Raw genomic sequence first — 21,550 nt, forward strand, 5'->3', positions numbered from 1 at the left:
CCCCCCTTCTTAACAGCCACTTTCTCCAGATCTGACAATGCTGAGCACCGTGCCTGATCAGATAATGAATGTTTACGTGTGACCGTCACTGTTTGCAAACCACTCCATTGTTCCCAGCCTCCACTGGCGAAGACCCGATGTCCACCAGGACAAGAAAGCAACAGCAGAGGAAGGAAGGGTTTCCTGCCTGACAAAAGCAGACCTGCTTAAATTAGAGACAAAGTTAACTACCCATTCAAACATACGCACACAAAACATTGCAACAGATTGTCTGGCTCTGCTTTGTATAATATTATCAAATCCCAGAGAACCATGTCAGCAAAACCATGTGAGATGATGCTGCAGTGCTGGCAACCCATCAGCCAGAGTAATGATCACAAAGTGTCCTTTATTTATTTGTCCCTCTGGAAGAACATTCCCTCTGTAACCTTCCTGAGATTTACCTCAGCCCCACTGCAATTCTTTGAACACATGAAGTTGGTTGAGGGATTTTTGGTGAAACTGTACAGCACAGCTGCAGTGCAGATTTCGGTTGGTTTGCTGATTACAGAACAGTTTGTATTTCATTAGTAGCTGTTCATCCTCAGCTTCAGGGTTCATATCTTCAGCAGGAGTGGATTTCTGCTTTGAATTCACGCACCGTGACGTCGGTGATGGCTAGGCACTTGACAGCATGGTCGATGTAAAGATCTGCTGCAAAATCTGGGGGATCTCTTTGGTATCCATGGCAATAAAAGACCGTCCTGCTGGCAGTGTCCTCTGCAGCCTGCGGAGCAGAAGGAGGGACAAGGCAGAATTACCATTTCCAATTACATTTCCTACAGCAAGCTGGAGGTCCTTAAGAAAGGATGTTTTTACTTCTGAATACCTTGCAATACATGCCATTCGTGTTGCTGTCACTATGCAATTAAGGGCTTGGGAAAGCAGCAGTGGGAGGAAACACTGAAAGCAGTTAGGTCGCAGAGGTCCCTTCAGCAAGACAATCAAGGCTATTTCTAGAGATTTTTTAATTCACATCCTCTTTCTGACGTGCAAAAAATCCATTTTGATCAAGGTACAAACGTCCCAGCAAGGTATTAACGCATCTGTTTTTCTGATGGCAGCTAGACGTTTTCTCTGGAAAGGCAGATATTTACTTGCTCTAAATGTATCACCATGTTTTGACTGAACTCACAGCTCTTTCATTTCAACACGTTGAGCAATTCTAAATGTGCTCTTTGTATTTCCTCTTCTAGACCACAGCAGATTAGATATACAGATATTTTTCTACAAATATTAGCCTGACACATTTTTATTCACAGCTTAACCTCCCTTTAAAAATAGCCAAACAAGATGTATTTCACTAAATCCACCTCCCTCATGTCCAGCCAGCAGGCTTGGAAGTTATTTTCTCACTGCTTTTTAAGCAAGTTTTATTTTATGCTCCACACCATTTCTCCAGTGTTCAGCTGCACTTTTAAAGTGGGTTTTTAAAAAGCTGCTACGAAGAATTCCCTTCTCCTTCCCCCAGAGCAGCTACAGGAAGGCTTTGTCTAATTCTGCACTTACACATACACAGAAAGGCAGCTCAGTGACAGCATTGTGTGCATGTCCCATACCCACTGAACTAGGCAATTATAACATCTCTTCTTACACAGCAGGATATGGTCAATGCTTTGCCTTTTTTTTTTTCCTCCTTTTTTATACTCCTAGCAGATGTAAGAGGACATTCTGTAATTACAGTCTTTCAGAGTGGATTCTTTTTTAATGCGTACCACAGCTCTGATGCACAGACCTGCAGACAGGACTACCGCTGCCTGTGCTGCCGTATTTTTCAAACCTTTTCTGATCAAAACTACATACCAGGGGCCAACACCCTCTGGGCCTTGCCTCATTCTGCTCTAGTCACAGATGTGAACAGAAGCAGAAAAGGCACTGTCAATATTTGTGGCTGTAACAGCTTTCTGTTGTGTGTGCTGGTCCTCAGCAGATGCAGAACATCACCTGAGACAGAATTTCCTTATTTTCCCCTGTGCCCTAGCAGTTTAAAGTACAATTATGTAGCACCACTAAAAGCAGGCATATTGGCTCATACCCTCCAAAGAATTTAGGTCTCTAACGCAAGGGGAGGATCTGTGTCAAATTTTTGGCAGTTTTAAAGACCATAAATCTCCAGCTTCTTTGCTTTTATGCCTTAAGCCCACACATTTTCAAACCATATACTGGGCACTAGCAAAGGAATTGCGTCTCTGTCATGATTACATGGTGGTATTACACATGTGGACAGCGCGTGTCCTCCAGTGGGAGGACAGACTTAGTCGCTCCCTTAAGATGCTCAGAATACTTTGAATCAGATGGCTGCAAGGGAGGTTTGCAAAGATCCATGAACCAATCTCCTCCCCGACACAAGTTAAAGCTACTGCTTCTCTCTAGTAGAGCAAAACCTTAGTGGAGAACACCAGCACGGGCAACTATACCTAACTTCACTGTATTAGAAGCATCACAGCCGGCAGGGAGCCCTGGAGGCCATCTGGGCCAACCCCCTGCTCAAGCAGGGACCCCCAAAGCAGGGTGCCCAGCACCACGTCCAGGTGGCTTTTGAAGGTCTCCAAGGCGGGAGACTCCACAACCTCTGTGGGCAACCCAGACCAGTGCTCCACACAGTAAAGAAGTGCTTCCTGCATAGTGTTTTTTGTTTCTTTTCCCCAGCATAGTTTAGCTTTCTGATGAATGGAACCAAAGTTATTTTAGGGATATAACTTATACTTACCTATCTGCCTGGTCTCCTAAGGATCCTATAAATATGGCAAAAGCATTGACTTGAGCATTGGTGGTCAGGACCTGGGCAAACCTTGATGGTTTAATACCATATCGCTCGAGATTTGCGTCACTCAAGACGATAACAAAATATTCATCAGCCTCTTCCTTGGCGATTTCTCGAATGGCATGCTCTGTCCCTTCCAAGGTATGATCGCCACTCATGCAGAACTGAGCATGGGCGTGCATGACCTGTGTGCACAACGTAACCAAATGTAAATATGTAAGATGACTTTATGAATAAACATTTATTTTGGCTGGCGCTGGAGGGAGTAAGTATTAATTTATGCTGTATTAGGGGATGCATCTCCAGAAATGTGGACAGTGCTCCAGATAGCACAGAAGATGCAGCTTTTTATATATAATATGTTGTATCATAAGACAGGCATGAGTTGTTAAAAACACAAACAATACCACACATGGACAGAATTACAGAATTAGGCGGGTCCCTAAGGAAGGTAAAATACTTTGATCAGCTGCAGTTTGAGTAGAAGCTACACTGCTAGATATTTAAGAAAGAAAAGAGGGCTTTGTTTCCTAACACTGCGACCAGCTCCCACCTGTTTATAATTTGCACTAGACTTCCAAGTCCTAACAGTGTCATGGTTGGTATCAAATATCTGACTCAGATAGAGGCAGCAAGTTTTAAAAACGTTGAAACATTTTCTTTGAGCTTTTATAAAATAAATACGCTGCCTGCGTTGATGAGGTTGTTTCCTGTGCAGAAGGTGGGGAAATTTAGACATTAGAAAATCCAGTCCTTCTAAACCAAATCTTTTAAAAATACTTTTTGAAGGAAGATCAAATACACAGTTCTAATGCATCAAACTGCCAAACAGGTAAATCCTGCAATATACCTGATTTTTTTTGCATCCTATTGCAGTAAAATTTTGATGAATACAGTCATTTTTCAATTGTGATTGAACATGTTTCCAGGCTAGCATTGATGCAATTTCTCACTGCTACGGTGATGTACTAATTCTCGAAGGTACAAGGCCAAATTAATGACCTAGGATCCCTCTACAGTTTATATCAGCCACTTACATGCTAATATTATGATCATGTTATTTAGGTAGAACTGCATATATCATTGTATAATGTCTGGAAATTCCTATACCCTTTGACACGCAGACAAAATGACATGACACAGCTGTCCACAAAAAGGCATATCTAGCCTCTATTATTTTGGCACTATATCTAGCCTCAATTATTTTTGGTCTTTGAAAGGCTCTGTTTCAGCTTTATGCAAACACACCTATTTTGCTTCCTTGTCTCTCTTATATTTCATTCTTCTAATGCTTTGCAGTCATAAAACCCTTAATTATCCATCATCACTTATCAGTAGGATTTACCTTAAGAATCTCTAATCTTTGCTTATTGTTCTTGGGAACTTTGTCACTCCCAACCAAGGTGATGTTGAAGCCATCTCCTGAATGTCCAACAATATCATACTGCAAGAAAGAAAATTTATCAGTCATCTGTTAGTCATACGTGGTCCTCGGGTCACAATGACAGGAGAAAGATCAAAGGCAATTTGCTTTCAACAAGAAAACCCAAATGCTGCCCACTGCATACATTTATGAGCTGCTTAAGGGAACCACTTGAGATTTCTCCCTGACATGAAAACATTGGAGAGAATCACTAACTAATGAAATTAAAGAACAGTTACTTATTTCTATGGCCTGTTTTTCACCTCAACCCACCAACTGCAGAGCGGTGATGCATAAGATCAAGACCTTGCGCTCTCACATTGTCCACTTACTTTTTTTAAAGTAGTAATTTTCTTTCTCTTGAGTCTGACAAACAAAAAGTGCATTGTTTGAGAGTAGCTTCAATGCCTGATGAAGTGTTTTTGTGACCTCATTCTTCTCTGAAAAAAAAAGTACTACAAGCCTTCCGTTTTTTGTAAATCAGCATTCCTTATATTTGTGCATTAACAGATCAAAACCATTGTTAAAGGTATGTGGAGAAGTGAATTCCAAGAGTCTCTGTACATTTTTGAAGAAGGCAGTGAGCACAGCATTCCCTTGTAGAAGATGCAACAAAAATGACATATAGAGATGTATTAGTTCAAGTATCTCGTTGAACAAATAAGGTAATAGCTGGAAGGCTTTTGTTTTATGCGAGAGCTGCATGAAAACCAAGACAAGCCAAGTTACAGCAAGGTCCTGACCTGACCTTTGTGTTGTGGATATGGCAATCACCCCAGGGAGAATTCACCAGCAGGACAAGAGAGTATTTAAGAGTTGTCTACACCAAGTGATAGAGCATTGCCTGGATCCTGAGCCACCAAATCCCCAGTGTATTCCAGCTCATATGACCTGCCCGTGGAGTGCTGCATGAACATGCCTTTATTTCCCCTGACTAGCTGGCACACAACTGTCTCTAGCAGACAGGGAGCCCTCATGCAATATTTTGTCTTTCTGTTACCTTTTATTCATGTAGTACCTGGAGGTCCCTAATTCTGACATAATCATATGGCAAAAGGTGGGTCTCATCCTCAAAGTCTTTCTGTCTTTTCTTTCCTATTGAAGAACACTTTATTTGGTACAAGTTGGGTTGTGGAGGTTGAAGAAATGGCATTCTTTATCAACACAGCTCTTTTTATTCATTTCCATGATGCCAATTTACTTATTAAGGGTAAAAGAAAGCTATAGCAGCTGGAACATTCCTAAATGTGACACCTCTGCAGAAGAGCAAATGTGCCACATATAGGTTATTTCACCCAGGTTCACACTTTTATAACTGCCTCACATAACCCAGACTTTCTTCCTCTGGGAAATCTTCATATAATCTTGTCTCCGTGTACTCTAATATCATTTTGCTCTGTTGGCTTTTCCAACTCCTGTTCTCTCAGCTCTTCCATGTCTTGTATTTGCTACTCAGCAATAAGTGAAACCTTTCTGTCTTTCTCTTCAAAACCTGCTTCTGCTCATATAGCCTTTCCTCACTGTTAAGTCCTCAGACTCTCTCTTTCCTGATGAATATTTACCCAGTGTTTCTGTTGTCCCCAAACAGTTATCTTTGTCAGAGAAAAGACATAGCAAATGAAAACACACACATTTTGAGAATAACGTTGAGGTTACATTCAGCATACTTTGGGATTACTACAGGATGAAATCAAGAACTTGAACACACAGAGCGTGCATGTGTATTGTCTTAAAAACGAGACGTTATTCAAATCAGAGGAACTAAATAAAGCAGTGGCTTAATGGAGCAGAAAACATACAGCACTAACGTGGTTATTATATAACGACAACAGCGTCCACAGATCTTCAGGATAGGCTCTTAATTACAAAACCCTGCATGTCCTTCACTGAGCAGTTTTGTATCCCCTTTAAAATCAACAACCTAATTATAGAAAGCAAAACGCTGTCATTCTCCTGTGTAAAACGAAGCCTGAATACTCCGTAAGAGTTCCTTCACAGCATTTTGTGGATCTCTTCCCCAAGGTACCAGCCCTGTCAGACAGACTTCATGGGAACAGGACACGTTTTGCTATTTGGGAATACCACTTTGGTCCTTGGTGCACCATAATAGCGGGCAAACCTTTCATCTCAAAAAGGCTGGGTTTAAACTCAGCTTGACAGTCTGTGTGGATGGCTATAACTCCTAGTTCAATCACCATGGATTTAGCCCCCCTTGAATTCCTGCACAAGCTGGGGCAGAAACACAGGAACGCTGGCTTGGATTGATTTAAGTCAGCATAGGACTGGCAGCCTTTTTTTTTTTTTTTTTTTTTTTTTTTTTACAAAATAGCGTGCAAGCGTAGGCTCTCAGGACAAATCCAGCAGCAAAATATTTGTTTGCTACAGTGCAGCCTTAATTGAATTAATATATTATTGTGGTACACAGAAGCTTGTTTTCCAGCAGCCTCAGGTACACTGAGACAAGAACTGCTCTAATCAGAGCTTTGAGTACACATGTAAACACATTGTCTCCCCAAATAGCATCATTTTGCTGTTTTCTTTCCTTACAGGCTAAAACAATCCCTATTCCACTGTTACATTTTGCACGAAATGGATCACTGCTGCTGCTTGAAATGGATAAAATGGAAGACTTTGTCTTCTGCAGCTGTTGTACTAAAAGGTTGTAATTTCTGAAGGCGTTTAAAAAAAGCTGAAAGAAGATGTACGCTGAATGTAAAAGTCAGTGTGAATTAGACAGGCCTCTACTGGAGGGCTAGATCTTTATAAATGCATCTCTTCTTTGGACAACACTGAAGATCTTTTATAATTCATTTCCAGTTTATTATTCAAAAGAAACAGTTCTGCCAAGCATGTGAAAAATTTTTTCTTTTCCTGAATTAACAGTAATAAGGTAATTAAAAGTAATAAGGTATTCAGTAATAACAGTAATAAGTAATTAACTCTATAAGTAAATTATCCAAATGGAGAATGCTGAAATTGGCATAAAAAAATGTGCATTATGCCTTTAATATTGCTATAAATAAAATTTCAGACTCTTCCTACTAGTTTCAGAATATGTCATTTATTGAACCACTTACAATTTTTAAAGGCTTCATAAAATTGCTGTTGTATAATTTACTGGACATGCCTCCTAAATCTGCCATCATGTGCGCAAATGAAGTAATTAGGGATGATATAAAACCATACGGTTTATGTGACAGACATAATACTACCTCTGCTAAAACAAAGAATAAACTGCCCTTCTGCACATTTTCAAATAACTGACACGTGCAATAAGGTGTACAAAAGATGCAAGAACTTCAACCCTGATAAACAACTTGCTTATTATAACTTACATACATACAGGTTATGCAGCCACACATTTGAAGGGGTCAGGTGCATGTGTAGGGTCATAGTTAACCTCCATCATTAGGATGAGACTGAGAACGTGGCTTCTATTATCTCAGTCACTCCCACCTCCCACTCTGTTCTTTACTACTTCAGAAGAAGCATGGATGAGATGACATTGGAGGAGGGGTTTGAAACATGGCTGTTAATTTAAATGGGTTTCCTGACTGTGGAATGAACCTCCCATTTCCCCCTTGACAGGGAATGATGCACTGCCTGCACTTACGGGAAATGGAAGCAGGCAGGTTGTTCTGCACAAGCATAAAAAGCTAACGAATACCTGCTGGCACTAGTTTAACCTTCTATGAAGGACAACATCATTATCTGCTTGGTACACCCACATACCCAACATTTAGCTCTTCTGTAAAAGAGGAAAGGAGAAGGTACTCTCTACCTTCTTTCAGTACTAAAAAGACCAATCATCATCAGTGGTACCCAAAGGATACCACACATGGGGAGAGTTCAGCTGGCAGGATAAATCAGCCATGAAAAAACCCACCCAATTCTTTCATAACGTTATTTAGCAGAGAAGTAAACCAGGTACGAGCAGAAAGGTGATCCTGAGCAAAGGCCAAAAATTGGTTTCCAAAGCTTGCACTGTGCTTTGATAGTAAAAGGGAACATTACCATGCAAATCCCCTTTGAATGTTTTACTCAACAAGCCTGAAGGTCCCCCAGATTCAACACTTGCTATGCAAGAAACCCCTCAAATTTGCAGCACATATTGCTATGACTCTTGCAAATGGGGCTACAACAGAAACTGATAGCAGGCATAACTAAAGGCCAGAAAAATCTATTTTTATAAAACCACCCTCAGAAAGCATTTGACACTGTCAAAGCATTTGACACTGCCCTGCATGACATCCTTGCCTCTAAATTTGAGAGACATGGATTTGATGGCTGGACCACTTGGTGGGTAAGGAGTTCACCGTATGGTTGCACTCAAAGAGTTGCGGTCAACAGCTCAATGTCCAAGTGGAGATCAGTGATGTGTGGTGTTCCTCAGGGGTCGGTATTGGGACTGGCATTATTTAACATCTTTGTTGGTGACATGGACAGTGGGATTGAGTGCACCATCACCAAGTTTGCTGACAACACCAAGCTGAGTGATGTGGTGGACACACTGGAGGTAAGGGATGCCATCCAGAGGGATCTGGGCAGGCTTGAGAGGTGGGCCTGTGCGAACCTCATGAGTTCAACAAGGCCATGTGCAAGGTGCTGCACCTGGGCTGGGGCAATCCCAAGCACAAACACAGTCTGGGCACAGAATGGATTGAGAGCAGCCCTGAGGAGAAGGACCTGGGGGTGTTGGCTGATGAGAAGCTCAACATGAGCCAGCAATGTGCGTTTGCAGCCAAGGAACCAACCATATCTTTGGCTGCATCAAAACAAGTGTGGCCAGCAGGTAGAAGGAGGTGATTCTCCCCCTCTGCTCTGCTCTTGTGAGACTCCACCTGGAGTGCTGCATCCAGCTCTGGGGCCCCAGCATAGGAAGGACATGGACTTGCTGGAGTGAGTCCAGAGGAGGGCACGAGGATGATCAAAGGGCTGGAGCACCTCTCCTACAAAGACAGGCTGAGGGAGTTGGGGTTGTTTAGCCTGGAGAAGAGAAGGCTCCAGGAAGACCTTTCAGTGGCCTTCCAGTGCCTAAAGGGGGCCTACAGCAAAGCTGGGGTCGGACTCTTTGTCAGGGAGTTTAGGGATAGGATGAGGGGGAATGGTTTCAAACTAAAATAAGGTAGATTTAGATTAGATATGAGGAAGAAATTCTTTACTGTGAAGGTGGTGAGGCACTGGCACAGGCTGCCCAGAGAAGCTGTGGATGCCCCATCCCTGGAGGTGTTCAAGGACAGGTTGGATGGGGCTTTGAGCAACCTGGTCTAGTGGGAGGTGTTTCTGCCCATGGCGGGGGGGGGTTGGAATCAGACGGTCTTCAAGGTCTCTTCCAAACCATTCTATGATTCTATGACGTCTTGTATTTTAGAGTGGGATATTTTAGAAATATTGTTTATTTTTATCAAAGGAATGACTCAAGGAGTCTGTTGGCACATGCCCGGGAGACTTCAGATATGAGAGGACTGTGTCACATAGGTTAAAAAGAGATACTTTAGCCTAATGATTGGATCATGTTAAGACTATACTTCAAACCCAATAAATGGTTCTGTTGGTTCTCATTTTCAGTGTTCAGTGAAATATAAGGCCACATCTTGTTTGCTGTCCTAGTCATTTCTAGGGAGACATAATACTTGTGTAGATACTATGATTTCAGTGAATCAAATCCCAATGAGGCATCAAAGAGAGAGATGGAAGAAGAAAAATACTTTTTTCCCCTTGTGCAAATGCAGCTCTGTAGTTGAGAGCTCACGCTGGATCTGGCCTGCCTTGAATCGAAGTGCTATTACTGGCCCACGAAAGTCCTCTCTCTAGGGGAAGAAGCCTTAAATGAAGGAAAGTTGTCCCAGAGCCAACTTAAATTGATCAGATGTAGAAGATGACAACAACTTTTTCTCCCTATCACTAAAATTTCCAGCATCTTCCTCAACCACTGTTACTTGAAGTATAAAATTAGCCTTATAATTCTCTTGACTCATAGCGATTGTGAGGATAATATAACTCCTGTCTTACTGTTATCAGAGTGGCAATTTTCACAACTAATAACTGCACATAGTTTCGGTGTCAGTGTTTTTATAAATTGTGTTAGAAAGCACATTTACTGTTACACCTAACTGCATTTTGAGCTATTTATGTGGCAAAATACAGGGTTTCATCTATGTGCGATGCAAAACACCAGCCAACAGCAAGTACTGCCAAACAAAATACAATAATCTGTAATAGACACAGAGGGATTTGAAAGGTAATGATACACAGATTTAAAAATCCCAGAACTGAACATGTTTTTTAATTACCTTACTAATTCTGTACATGAAGCTGCTTGGCTGTCTACTTCTACATGTTATTCCTTTACTTTGCACCTGAAGGTCATGTCTGGGTTCTCAGCTATAAAGCTGCACTGGAAATAAGGACAAAAGGTTATCTAGTACTACACTACATCTTTTTCAGTGTCATTACCTTCTAAGACACTGTTCTCTATTGCATAAATGTAGAATGACTCATTGTTCACAACTGAAGAATGGGTGTACTAAAACAGTGAAAAACCATTCCCTGCTTACCTTTTCCATTTGACTCAAGATTTTATCAGTTCCTTGATTTTTTATCTCCTCTAAACTGAGCAGTTCTTGCCTGTCTAGCCATTTCTTGTATGGGGACACTTCCAAACTCATTATAATCCCTGCCACCCTCTCATCTACATCTTTCAGCTCTACAAGAACTTCTGTGAGATGGGGGACCAAAGCTGCATATTTTACTCCTCAAATGGATGCTCTATGGATGTTTACAGAGGCATTTTGATGCCTTCTGCTTTGTTCTCTGTTCTTTTTCTAACATTCAATTAACCTTTTGACAGCTGGTGGGCTCTGAGTGTTCAAAGAACCATACACCATAATTACAAAATTTCTTTGCTGAGCACTAATAAATAGTTGAGAGTGAACACCAGTAGACAGCTGAGAGTTTCTCACTGTGTATTTAAAATTAGGATAATTCTTTTCCATCTGCAGTACTTTACATTTGATAGCACCAAACACCATCTGCCATTTCATTTCCCAGTGACTATTTATTGCCAGATCTTTTTCTCCAACTTTTTGCAGTTAGATTTCCCTTCTTGTTTTCCCAAATAACTTCATACAGATAACAACTTTTGTCACCTCACTGTCCTCTTGTCCAAATCACTTACAAATACTCACTCAAGAATTATTACAAACAACATGGGACTGGCACAAATCCTAATGTCACCCATGACCTTCCTTTACTTCCTCACTCTGAAAAACAGTTGCTTAGAGTTGTCTGTTTTCTGTATTTTAAGCAGTAGTTCATTTATTTGAAGGCCTTCCCTTTTATCTCTAAAGTAGTTCCGTTTCTTTATGAGATGATGGTGAGGGACTTTTTGTCAAATGCTTTTGGCTAAGGAGACTCCATCAACCAGCCTTGCTTGTCACATACATATCGACTCTTCAAAATACATTACTTCCCTTTACAAAGGCCATGTTGACTATACCCCAATATATCACATTTATTCGTATGTCCGCTACTTCTATTTCTTATTCCTTTGTGGATGATCTTGCATTTGGTAATACTAACATGCATGGTTTTCAAATATTTTTGATTTACCAAGCCACACAAATTGTGTTATATAATTATGCTACCCCTGTTAATATTTATTATTAACATTTCTATTGTCAGTGAGCAGGAGCTATGTGAGCAGCTGATCCACTAAACCCCTTTCCCATTTATTTCCTGATTACAGTTGAGTTCCCACATGGCTTCTCTAGGCTAAGGTCTAATCTTACGGTTACAGAATTTTTCTCCAACACTAACACAAACAGAGGCTCACTATCTACCTGTCCCATTTTTATGACATTTGCAGAAGTGTAGTATCTTTGGGAACTCAGCCACTGTTTCAAATTTGTTTGAAATTAAGCAATATGCTCTGAAGTTCAAGGGGAAAAAAGCATGACTGACAGAGTATGACAGCACAAGATTTACCTAGGAAAGTAGGCTAAAAACACAATGCTTGTCTCATTTTATAGCCTTTTCTCTGACAAACAGAAGTCTAAATGATTGGTTTATTTTAGAAGACATTCATTAAGCACATGACTCCATATGACCTGTTTTTGTACAAGAAATTCTATGTAAGAACAGAAATCTGTAGGATTATGCTATCAGAGGAACAATGTGAAGCAAACCTGATTGGATTGATTGGGACTAAGTTTTCTACTGATTTTGTTTAGAAGATTTTACATTTTGTTCAGATGCATTTTATGTCTCCTATGTGAGATGATCTTCAGTTGGACATACTTATTCTTTCATTAAACTTTGAGTTTGCCAAGAATTAACTCAAGATTGGCCATTTCTGTCATTTTTGAGGTTAAAGAAACATACTCTAGGCCTTGTTTCTGTTTGCAGAGATAAAAAAAGACTGTAACATTTATTTACATTTCTTTTGCAGGTTACTATTAAATAACATTTTGGACCTAATATGTTCCAGTACAAGAAATTATTTTCTTCCTTTCAGGTAACAGGAAGAGAACATAACTAATGAACAAAGAAGTTTGGTCTTTTTCCATCAGAAATTAACACTGTCTGTACTCTGGTGTGAGATTGAAAGGCTGGACATTTTTGCATGTCCCAAAGTTCATACTTACTTGCATTCTGTAGTCTTAAGTGTTTCTGTATGAAGAAACAAATAAACATATGCACAGAAAAAGGCAGCATATTTCATCAAATTAAAGTCTTAAAGTCTTAAATTGAACTCCCCCCTGCTGAAGTGTGTAATGTTTCTTATCCATTCACTAGAATGATTTTTCAGATTGCTAGAAACAGATCAATGCCTTTATTTCCTTACAGGAATGAATAATGTTCTTTGGCTAGACTGACTGCTGAAACACTTTTTCCACTGCTCCACACAGTCTGAGCTATAACCACAGACCTCTTAGCCCAGCTGTAATTACCTTAAATTTGTGCTCATAATTCTCAAAAGCTTCCATGACCATGCAGACAGCCTCCATGGAGCGTTCCAGCCGTCCATCTACCCCATTAAAGCGGTACATGCTACCAGAGACATCCACCACCAAGCGCAAGCGTTTAGGTTTCTGCTGGGGGCTTCCAGGCTGACAAGGGAACACAGCACAAAAAAAAGTTTTCTACAGTATAAATGAGAAAACTAAACACCATACAAAGGATAAAACAGTTTAGAAAGAGAACCCACTGGACTGTGCAGAGCACAAAACCTTTATCCAGCAAACACTGATTATATATATATAAAAAAAAAAAAGAACAAAACCATTTTAACCTTTTTTTCTGTTTCAAAACAATTACTGAACAGGTACCTCAATTTATTCCTTCCCCTCACCTTCAAAGACTGGAAAGAAAAAAACTCGAAGAATTCCATACATGCTTGTCAGGAAAATACCTTTTTCTGCCTCATTTTTTATTCTTTATGTTTTATTTCAGTAAGAAGACTCTCAAGTTTGCTCTGTCTGCCAAGGCTCATAAGGGAAATGTTTTTCCTTGGCTTACAGTACTAACAGGGACCCTTATAAGACTGTAAAATCTTGTCTGCTGAGGTTAATAACGTTCTAAAAATGTTTGAAATCTTGTTCTGATTAACTACTAGTTTTTTTTCTTCATTCTGATCCTGAAACCATTATTTTTTCCTGAAAACAGTCCCCATCTGTTTTAACAATTACTGGCACAGTACATTCGAAGGCGCTGCTTTATACAGTGTGCAGTAAGATGAGTCTGCACTCAAGTAGAAGGCTCCTAAATATGATCTGGCAAAAAACAAAACAAAACAAAAACAACAACAAAAAACAAACAGTCACATTAAAAACAAATACCTAAAATGTTTCTATTACCTGTAAAGAGTTGCCAGCATTTGTGTGCTTCACACTTTTAATTGTTCCCTCAATCAACTGTGGCATCCCTGTTCTACCAAAAGCAGGAGGAACAACAGGACCCATTAAATCCTACATTAAATCCTTTTTTTTTTTAATGCAAAATTTAAACATCCCTTTTTTTTCCTGTTGTAACTGAACTACTTTAACAAAGTTTTAAAATACATATATTGTATAAATGCATTTTGAAAAAGATTACAAATGAAGATCAAATCATTTTTCCCTTATTGATCTTTCACACAGGCAAGCCCAACTTCTATGAACTGGTCAAAGTAAGAGACATCAGGACCAAATAGCAGAAATAAAAATAACAGAAATTCATCAAATGTGGTGATGATGCATCATCATTTGTGCATCAGCTGATGCACAAAAAGATGTCGTACTTACCTAATTAAAAAAAAGAATCTTAATGGAAAAAAAAAATACCAAAAAAAATGGTATCTATCATGAAGTACTACTGTTATATATTATTGATTAGCCACACTAGCTCTGGCCACGTTTTGTTGGTCTGCTTCAACTGGTTTCACTGTTACAGTCTCCTGTAAGGCCCAACCTTGTCTTGTAAGGAAAGGCTGAAATGAGCCACAATACAGACAACTTTATCATATCTTAATGGCTTTGGTTCACACTTTTTTCTCATTACTGTTTTTATTCTTGTAAATCCAAATACCTGTGAAAGCCAAAATGCTTTGTGTATCACGGAGTAAGAACAGATTTGTAAAGTGTTTGGCTTTTTAAAAACTTCCTAGGGTATCAGGGTCTATATTAATAAAAATTAAATTTAATTACATCAGTGAGAAGATCTTTTCCTTTTCTTTTTTAGATAAATAAACAGTTTTCTGATGATTGCCTTCAGCTCATTAAAATATAAAGTAAGAGCATAAAAAGAGTTGCATTGGAAACAAAGGACTGTCTCGATTAGCATTATCTCTCTGACAGTGGCCAACAGCAAACGTGGAAAACTATAAGAAAAGGTGAAGCACATCTTCCATCTTGTGGTCGCCACTGTCTCAGTGAATTCCTGTGCCAGAGATGGTTCTTCTAAGGTTCTAATCTCTATACCTCACTCAAACTCCATACACATATATTGTACAGCTCCTAAGAAACCATCAAACCTGTTCAGATCTTTCCCTACGTTCCCCTGCTACTTGTTGGATACTTACTTGTGGCTCGAGCTCTCCCCGTCGTTTATAAATGGCTTTTTCTCCTGTCAGCCCATCAATGATTTTGGCATCATCTAACTCTCCAACAGCTTGGTGTCTCAGCCATTGTCTTTCCTTACCCTTGGCCTACGACAGAAAAAAACCACACCTTAATTCACTTAGTGATGCGAATGTATTTTAGGCGATTTAATTCCTGCTGAATATGACATACAAATGAACTTCCTTTGTAATTATGTAATATTTTTGGCAAAAGTCAATGAACACATTTTCATAGCTCTCATACTTTCTTTATCTAAAAGAAAAAATAATACTGACAAAGGACACATTCCCTCTGTAATTTTGCCATCTGTAAGTATTTTGATATATGGCAGTTTAACTGTGGACTGTGAAAACGTTAACATTTTTTACTTGCAAATGTGCTGGAAATCTGTGTAAAAAAATCTGTGCAGAAATACATACAACCAGAAGGACATACATAACTGACCACATATTATGGATTCTCCATCCAAGTAGCACAAGAAGGAAAAAAAAAAAAGGTGACAAATGTGAAACTAAGCAGTATTAACCTCAGGTAATGGCATCTTTTAAAACAACATTCATAATATGCTATTTTCTATTTCAAAATAAAAACATTGAAAATTGTGATACTCAAGAGACACTTCACTAAATGCTTCTTTCAATTTTTTGAAAAGAGCAATGGTTATCTACAGCCTGGCCTGATGAACATGCGCTACAATCCAGCAACTAAAATATTCATGGAACACCTGTATATAGAAGCAAGCACTGAACGCTGAAGATTCAAGTGCTTAAGATTACAAAAAATATTTTAAGAATGTTTTAAAAGGGTAGCTTTATCACGTTCACATGCCATAAGATCCATCAAAAAAATGGAAAAGTATGCATATATGTGTTTTATGCTTTATTTCATTTTCAGTTTGAAGTTGCTCATCCCAGCAGTAAGCCCACCTAGGAAAGACGATTTTAAATTTTTATACGTATAATACATTTGCACTCTCAACAAAATTGCTGGTCAGCAGCTGGAGGTAAATCAAATATCCAGCAGGACACAAACTGCCGTAGACATTGGATCTCTGGAATGAAAATCACTCGCTCTTTGACAAGCAGGAAGTGTTATATTACAAATCCCATGTAGGCCTGGGATTTGAGAGGATGAATCTTTGTAACTTTGTACAGTCTGAGTGGTCAGATGGCGGCTTCCTAAGGCTCAGAGAATCTTTGAAATCACTTTGGTCAAAATTTATGAGGTTTTTCTTTTTAGAGCATATGGAAAAAGGCATTCTGGACTACTGCCTACTGCATATTCAAGACTAATGGACTAGTTATCTATGAAAATAAGTGTGCAGAAAGAATACAAAGCCACGGGGAAAATGTTTTGGTTAGTTCGTTTTACAGTATAGAATTAACAGAGCTGAGTCAAGCACAGTTTTTTTAGTTAGGTTGTGTCAGAAGCTTTACAGATGCTTCCTGACGGGAAGAAATAACAATGCCAATATATGGAAACCTCAGCATCTTAGAAAATCACAGGAGGGGAAAGTGGAAAGTATTTCTTAGGGGTTCTGAATTCAGTCAGTTGTGCTCTGTGATACATTTCAGTGGTGTTATGGCTGGCCTAGCTTTAACCCATTTTTGGGACAGGGCATCCAGGAACTTGTTTGTAACCCAAACTGGTAGCTTCTGCTATCATTAATTACTCTTGGGACGGAGTTTGAAAGTCTCATTGATTCCTTTGCTGCCCTCAGACTTGTGTAACATTGCAAGAAGACACCTGTAAATTCCAGGTGACCTCTGTCTGCTCCACCAAAGTGTCACACCGTAAGTGTTTTCCCACTGTGAAAAACACAGTAGGATAACACATGGCTAACTGCAACGCTCCAACTAACCATTACAAAGTGCTCCTGGAGACAACATGCTGTTCAGTGAACAGAGCTTGTCTAAAGTGAATCATGGCACTTCCAGGATGATGAAGATGAGATGAGTTTGCTCCTAGTCATCTTAGCCACCAGTGTACTGGGACACATAGAGCCTTAACACTTCCTGAGGGCTGCTGTTTTGTCAAATGTTTGTCATTTGCTTCCTTTCATTAAACGGGAGGGAAAAACAACAGAAGATTATAAAAAATTTCAGCTTCACTGAGCAAACTCTCAGCTAGTTTCACTTCTGCTTGCACTGACAAAGTTTTAGCTTTGGGACTATTTGATGTTCAATGAACAGCAGTGTGGGAAGAAAATTGTTTTTAATTATGAACATAATTAAAAATCCTTCCGACCATTTACCAGCTTATAAAGCTTATGCTATGTTCTGCCTATGCAACAACAACAACAACAAAAAACAGTACTGGAGTTGAAATTTTATTAGAGTAACACAGAGTTTACATTCCTCTTTTAAAATAGGATATAATACTGACAAAATCTGACTTAATGTCTTTGCAAAATAATGCTAAAATTTTTAGACTACTCAGCATCTGCCTACTCAGTGCAGAATTTCCAAGAATTTCTTTCCTTTTATAAAAGCTAAGGAAATCTCACCTTAAGCACTTGTGTTATATAATGCACATATATATATATAAGGTAAGTTTCAGAACAATTTCAATATATAAATTTCTTAAGTTTAAAAGTGATATGGATATTTATGTTTTTAGGAGAAAAACCAGAACTATTATATATATACATCACTTTGGTATTTTCCTAGAAGGGTCATACAGTCTATTACTACTGTGATATACTAACACCAAATTGATGAAAAAATGGTATATATATTTCTTGTGTTGCTTTTAAAATTAGAAAAATTGTGCTAGATACCCTATCTTATCAGCATGACAACACAACACCTGATGATAATACACCACTGCAGTAATTCTTCTCACTGAAAAACACCAATGGCATACTTACGTAGAAATATTACAAAATATAACCATGATGTCTGTAAAGAGCTCAGAAAAAGTGCATATGAAATGACTGTATTTAAACATTTAATGGTATAGGTTTGTATGAAATATTCCCAGTTGTAGTCTCCATTTGTTTCTAGGAAAACTTTATGCATACGTTCCCAGAAAAACGTAGTTTTTGAAACCAGAAACCTACTACTGACATAGCACAGGGTTTCTCCCCGTCTCAGCTCTCTGAGCTATGTTTATTACCGGACTGTCACTATTTCACTCTTGCCGCTCTGACCTGACAATTCCCACACAGTCTAAATCAGACAGAGCCCCACTAGGCTCAGTGACTCAGGCCCAGTTTCATCCAGTTTAAATGTAGGTGCCTAAAGGATGCTCAGAAGCTACAGGGGCAGTTGCCCCAGACTCCCTCTGTAATCAAAAAGAGTATTTCCAGAGGGCAAGTCATCTTAGGGCTACGAAGCTGGTGAAGGGCCTGGAGCACAAATCCTACGAGGAGCGGCTGAGGGAACTGGGGTTGTTTACTCTGGAGAAGAGCAGGCTCAGGGGAGACCTTGTTGCTCTCTACAGCTACCTGAAAGGAAGGTGTGGGGAGCTGGGGGTTGGCCTCTTCTCACAGGTGACCAGTGATAGGACTAGAGGGAATGGCCTCAAGTTATGCTGGAGGAGGTTTAGGTTAGAAATGAGGAGACATTTCTTCTCTGAAAGAGCAGTCAGGCATTGGGACGGGTTGCCCAGGGAGGCGGTGGAGTCGCCGTCCCTGGGGTTGTTCAAGGAAAGGTTGGACGTGGTGCTTAGGGACATCGTTTAGTGGGTGACACTGGTGGTAGGGTGATGGTTGGATCAGATGATCTTGAAGGTCTTTTCCAACCTTTATGATAGTATGATTCTATAAAATCTGAGAAGGCCTTTCTGAGTCACTGAGTAACTGAAAGTTTTTGAATCTAGTTCACACGTACAAGCTTCCCTGAGGATGGTCAGCATTAGGAGAGAGAAGAAAGCTCATCACTGACTCAATTTCCTGGAGTTCTGGTTTGCTACTTCTACACAAGATCAACGACAACTTGTAATGCTTTGTTAATTTTGTTCAAATAGTTGACAGAGATCATTGAGTTATGTCAAGTAAGATTAACAATGAAATTATGTTCTCAGACTGTATTTATGCATTGCTTTCAAGGATCAGCCTATTTCAAATATATCTTGCTGCCGTTACTGATTTTTGAGGCATCAGCAACCGGACTAGAATCCCAGCCTCCTGATTCTTGGGATGTAAAAGTTAATCAAAGAAACATAATTTTTAAAACGAAACCACAAAACCTATCAATAAAAAGACATATGTTGAAAAGAAAATCCAGGTGAAATGGATTTTAAACATGGACAATGTATTTTCATTATGTGAACACAGTACGTTTTAAACAAGGCAAACACATTTTAAAAAAGCCAGAAATGCTCTCTACTGAAAACGTAATTTGGGATTTTCAAAAATTTAAAACTATACCGACATCAGAGGTATCAAGTAGCTCAGTACTGTACCACTGAGTTTTCTTTGAGAAATGAGGAATGTCTGACTGATAACAGAGAAAGAGAATAGTTTTAACTGAGAAAACATAGTGTATGTAAGATTACCAAGAATAAATGGGAGACAGTGGCATATCTCTCAGCGGCTTTGATTCACCATACTGTAGAATTTGAATAAAAAATATTCTTTCTCAATAACATAAAATAAAACATGCTTGGATTTAGCTTCCCAATTAACAGCAAGCATTTTTCAACTAACTCCTGTTATCATTTACCTTGATTATCGACCTAGTGCATATTCTAATAAAATAACTACCAAAACATGTATAGAAATTCTTAAAGTGAAAAATTTGCTTTCAATATTGCTTTTATTCTAAGAGCTGGCTTTTCCAAATTCATTGAGTTTGCTTTTTTTCATCATATTGTACATTTATTATCTCTGTGGTTAGCTGTTATGGATTTTCCCAGGAAGTTGGTGAAGTCTCATAAAATTCTGAGGCTTATAAGTCTTTGCTTTGGTATTAAGATGACCTTTTTAACAAAGGAACAGGATATGTCTACTTATATCAAAATACATTATATTTTGACTATGATTAATGTGATCCTTGAATATAACAATTTTGGCTCCAAGGAATAGATAGGGCTGATTAAAAAAATACTTTAAACTGAAGATTCACTTATTCTCTTCTTGTCCTAGAGTGTGCTTCCAACTGCATATCTGCTAGAAACATGTTAAAAACAACCATCTGGATAAAAATAAAACTTTTTCAATGAATCCTCTCTTTGCAAACCGAAAGCCTAAATCCTGAACTGAAACACATACTAAGTGCATGTATGAATCAAAGCGTATTACAAGACCATCCTAAATGATCATTGAATGAGGAGATCTCTGAGCCTTCAACAGGATTATTTTTAATCAGAGAGATGTCTTATAAGGAGTAAATTTATTTTCTTTTCATTTTCACTGAAGACTAGCAGTTCCTTGAAACAACGCACTTTTTGTTTTACTTACACCGTAGGTGAACACTAGCATTAATAAACCCTGGAGCAGCCACAGAACCAGTTACTAGAAGAAAAGCAAACTAGTGATTCTGGTTACCTTCCACTTTTGGAGACTGAGGCTATACCTATTTTTATTAGTAAGATTTAAAAATAAACCCAAGAAAATTTTGTTTCAGCTGCATATGCAGCCGAGCTATGATGTAAATGTTTTGCTCTTTTAACACCTATAGTATTTGCATTTTTAAGTCTTTTGGACAGGAAGTAAAGACAAAGACTGTGCTCTACACACTGTCACATACTCTTTTAATAACATATCATCTTTTCTTTCACAAAATTTTAATACTGAATCTCTGTGAGCTGTGGTACGGGAATACTGTAACTTGTAAAGATGAGCACTGAGATCCACTTAAAAGCTGCCTTTGAAATAGTAGTATGAGATTGTGTTTTTCCTAAAGATGATTATAACCTGTACATTTAACCTTCAAACGTATCATCACCAGATGGTAACTGAATATTAGCAGGACAGTATTTTGGGCAAAATGTAATGAGCTGACCATGTTTCTTTACCAGTGAATCTAAGATTACCTGCAGATTGTCTAAGATGATGCGGAGTGACTGAACTTGACGTCGTACTGCTCCAGAGAATCTTTCATAAGTAGATGCATCATACTCGCTCATCTGAATCTCTTTCAATCTAAAGCAAAGAACAGGGAGCTTAGAACAGTTTAGGAAATAAGTACATCATCCTTTTATGCATATAAGTCATTACGTATATAAATTATAACAGGCTTGCTTACTTGATAACAGGCAAATTCAGACTGTAATGAACAG

At 38.9% G+C, this 21,550-nt stretch overlaps 1 protein-coding gene across 1 annotated transcript in view; it reads right to left on the bottom strand.

Annotated features, from left to right (window-relative positions):
* Positions 1–270: 270 nt before the first annotated feature.
* The window catches only part of VWA8 (von Willebrand factor A domain containing 8), a 190,008-nt gene continuing 168,728 nt past the window's right edge, over positions 271–21,550 (bottom strand). The window contains exons 40-45 of the mRNA XM_040541186.1: positions 21,305–21,413; positions 15,286–15,411; positions 13,178–13,336; positions 4,149–4,247; positions 2,750–2,988; positions 271–766 (exon numbers count right to left, since the gene is read on the bottom strand). Coding sequence (XP_040397120.1) covers positions 658–766; positions 2,750–2,988; positions 4,149–4,247; positions 13,178–13,336; positions 15,286–15,411; positions 21,305–21,413 — 841 coding nt within the window. The 3' untranslated portion in view covers positions 271–657. The remainder of the gene's footprint in view (positions 767–2,749; positions 2,989–4,148; positions 4,248–13,177; positions 13,337–15,285; positions 15,412–21,304; positions 21,414–21,550) is intronic.

This window comes from Cygnus olor, chromosome 1, assembly GCF_009769625.2.
Source record: "Cygnus olor isolate bCygOlo1 chromosome 1, bCygOlo1.pri.v2, whole genome shotgun sequence".
NCBI classification, from domain to species: Eukaryota; Metazoa; Chordata; class Aves; order Anseriformes; family Anatidae; genus Cygnus; species Cygnus olor.